Here is a 3,660-nt window from a genome sequence, read left to right as displayed (position 1 = left end):
GTATTTTTGAAATTGTGTTCTATAAGTATTTTGGTACGGTTACATTTGATTTCGAGATGTTGTAATGTGAATTGAATTGGCAAGGCTTTTCAAACTTTAATGCTTCTAAAATATGAAATCATTTTAGAAATCTCTTTCTAATGTTTAAATAAGATTAACCAAAATAGAGGCGTTACATTATTCCAAACTTCACATTTCAGTAGAAAAGCTAAATATTGTGGAGGTATAAATTAACTCCCAACACAGAGAAGGATTTAGATGGTAGTGATTTGTACTTGGACAAAAAAGGATCATGTTTTCCCAAGAAATTGTTTTCTAAAATCTACAAGAAAATATTTCACATGCATTCCTTGAGTTTCTCACTAAGTAATTCATGAAAAAGATGGAACATCAGGAAATGATTAAAAACATTGAATCTGGAAACGAAGCCGAACTAATTAATTGTTCAAAGCTAAACATCATCAAGCTTATAAAATTCTTACAGTACTAAATTGGTTTTGGGCGCGGAATCGAATAAATTGCTCAATTGTTGTTGCAGGGCTGATAGATTGAAACAAGTTGGGTTATTCACCTGTAAATAAAGTTTAAAAAGAAAAAAAAAGAAAGGGTAAGGAAGAGAAAAGTTAATATTGCACTCGTAATCTCCGTTCGCTAAAAGCCTACCAATGAATATTTTTATTAATCTAAGAAACATAGTTACAAGTGTTAGCCCAAAGGTTTCTATGGAGTATGGAATATCTTATTGATTTTGATGATAACAAAATTTATTTTTATTGAAAAGAAATATAATTAATATTGTGATATTTGAAATACCTTAATGTTTATTTTGTAGGATTTGGTTGAAGTGCACATGGGAAGATTGCTACACCAAATCACTATCTTTAATGGTCAAGATAAATTGAAAGGAGGAAGATTAAGGACAAATCTTCTCATATTTTTAAATTGGCTGCAAGGGATTTTATGGAAAGCAAAATGCTAATGAATGAGAAAGATTTAAGATTACTTGGGAGCTTAATTCTCTCTAACGGCTACTGCAGAAAAGAAATGGAAACTACAAGAGTTGATTGGCTACCTAAATTGGTTCTAACGGTTAAATGATGGGCTCATTAAAAAAACATGGAGGATTGATTTCCTGATTGATGAAGAAAACAAGTCAAATGGAATATGGCTTCCAAAATGGTTCAAACAGCTAGTGACAAAAAGGAATGGAATTTTGCTATGAAGGATTTATCCAATCAAGGCCATAATGTATTGGATAATTTTCCAAAAATCAGGGGATGCATCTAACGTTCAATTGTGGAAGCATATATTCAAGATTGAGGAAGAAAAAAAAGACAGAGAATGGAGCCTCACCGAAATACTCTAAGGCATACAGTGATCGAACTCTTCATACACGATTCTATATCTTGATATTCATACACTTGTGTGAGAGAGCTCTTATTTTGATCTTTATTGTAAAAGAGATTGTACACCCTTATTCTACTCTTGTGAGTGATTACTTTTTGTGAGTGGTTTTGGAGAGAAAATCACTTGGTAGTTAGGTGTTACTAGCATCGGAGTCAAAACTAGTTGGGTTAGGTGTGACTAGCACCAGAGTCAAAATTAGTCGGAGCGATTGGGGATAGATTGCTCGTTGTAAAGGTTGTCTAAGCACCCGCGAAGCTAGAGGATTGTAACTATTGAAGATAGTGCAGCAAATCCCAAGTTGGACACATGGAGAGTGGACTAGGCCGTGAAGTTGTGGACCGAACCACTATAAATCCTTGCGTTCGATATTCTCTCTTCCCTACTCTCTTTAATTTTCGCTTTGCATATTTATATTGCTTGTGTTATTTGATAATCTTTGAATCTTACTTGGGGCAATTTGGCTTGTTTTATTTTTATCTTGCAATTAGTTTTTAATTCCGTGTTATAATTGAGATACCCAATTCATCCCCCTCTTGGGTTGCTTTTGGACTAACAACAAGGATTAAAAGGAAACAGGGAGAAGGCCGAATCATAACTAAAGCCCTACATCTCAACTAAGTTGGCAATTAGGCCGAGGACAATCATACTTCACTCCCTACCAAGGTAGGGGAAAAAGGTTGGCGAGAAGCCAACCATAAGCAAGACCTGAAGTAAAAAAGCCAACCAATATATTGCAAGGCATTTAAACTTGAAGTACCTGAGATTGGATTGTGTGTAGTAACCTTTCATTTACTTTTGCAGAAACACAGCTAACAACACTAAGTCCTTCGTCAAGCAACAGTTTCAGAACACTTGATAGCTGTAATTTCCCCGCCGGATCAAAGCCACCACCAGTACTCAAAATCACCTCCACTTGTCCCATAGACCTGCAGCACACTGTAACGTAATTGGCTGAACAACTACTTGAGCTTCCATTCCCATGGCTGCAGGAAGTAGTAGTTGTACTTGAACTAGACAAAATTTGTAGCTGGTCTCTTTTGGCACCCGAATCTTTGATTTTCTTCTCTAGGTGTTTGACGTACTTCGTTGCCTCGTTTATGTGATCGCCCGCTGAACGCTTGCCCTGCTAGACCACGAACACAATCCTGAGAACATAATAGGAGATATCCAAAGTGTTGTGAGGTGTCGTGTAGTTTACTGTACCCGAAGAGTTAGGGCTCCTGTCTTATAGCTTCTTCTTGACTTATTTGCTTAAAATGTCGATGAATCAGGACAAACTGTGTCCAGATTCATTAAGATTTTAGGCGAATAAGGTAAAATACGAGGCCATACCAAACAGGATCTTACTACATATAAAGCTTTTTACAAAGGTTTGGGCACACTCAATCTCTTTTTACCAGCACTTACGTGCCAGAAGGTTTCTGAATTCGAGTTGATTTGAGTATCGTCAATACCTCTTTTAGTAATCTAATTCGCTAATCCACCAACACTACCCATGCAAGAAAGAAGAGAAGACAGAGATAGCCATCCAAGATTGTTATAGTAACTGCAGCTACATCCAAAGGGTAGCTAGCCGGAATTTTGCAAGAATTAATTAGCTGCAAGAATAGAGAAGTGAATGAAAGAGAAAAGTGGAGGTGACATGCGAACCTTGACAAGTTCAGGAGGGAGAAGAGATCGGAGCGAGGAGAAAAGGGCGGCCATTTTTTTCCTTCTTTGCTTTTCCATCTCTCTGTGAATCACCTTCTTGTTAAAGCAAGTATGATCATTAGCATTCGGTACCGGCTGCCTTTCCCCGAAATTTTCGGGAACATCAATTTTGCTCTGATCTTGTAATTGGGTAGTTTTTTCTTGGTCGGGATAATTGGAATAGATCTGGAACCAAAGATCATCATTTTCCTCGAAAGAACTCATTAATGAGAAGGAGAATGTGTTGAATTATTAGTGCAAGAAGTTGAAGTAATCAATGCCTGGAATGCAGTGTATATTGATATACTCTTTCTTCTCATACAAGGTATTGGATATAAAAATGAGGCCCATGAGCTAACCTAAACAAACCAAGACTTGTTTCTGCTCACTGGTCCTACATTTGTCCACAAGCTGAACCCTACCCTCTCATTTTATTTAAAAAATGTAGTCCAACATTTCTTTATTTGGTTAAAATGAGATTTGTACAAAAAAAAACTAAACCAAAATAAGTATGGGGTATTAAACTCCTACAGTATCATCCTGGAGGAGTTGTAACATAAAAAG

At 36.6% G+C, this 3,660-nt stretch overlaps 1 protein-coding gene across 1 annotated transcript; it reads right to left on the bottom strand.

Moving 5' to 3' along the window:
- Nucleotides 1-442: 442 nt before the first annotated feature.
- LOC131319461 (transcription factor bHLH120-like) lies at nt 443-3,324 on the bottom strand. The gene is made up of 3 exons (XM_058349704.1): nt 3,058-3,324; nt 2,165-2,530; nt 443-571 (listed from the first exon to the last, which is right to left on the bottom strand). Exons 1-3 carry the CDS (start codon nt 3,319-3,321, stop codon nt 479-481), a joined length of 723 nt encoding a protein of 240 aa, XP_058205687.1. The 5' UTR covers nt 3,322-3,324; the 3' UTR covers nt 443-478.
- Nucleotides 3,325-3,660: the final 336 nt, after the last annotated feature.

This window comes from Rhododendron vialii, chromosome 3a (assembly GCF_030253575.1).
Source record: "Rhododendron vialii isolate Sample 1 chromosome 3a, ASM3025357v1".
Lineage (NCBI taxonomy): Eukaryota > Viridiplantae > Streptophyta > Magnoliopsida > Ericales > Ericaceae > Rhododendron > Rhododendron vialii.
This window is presented reverse-complemented; position numbering and strand designations above follow the sequence as displayed.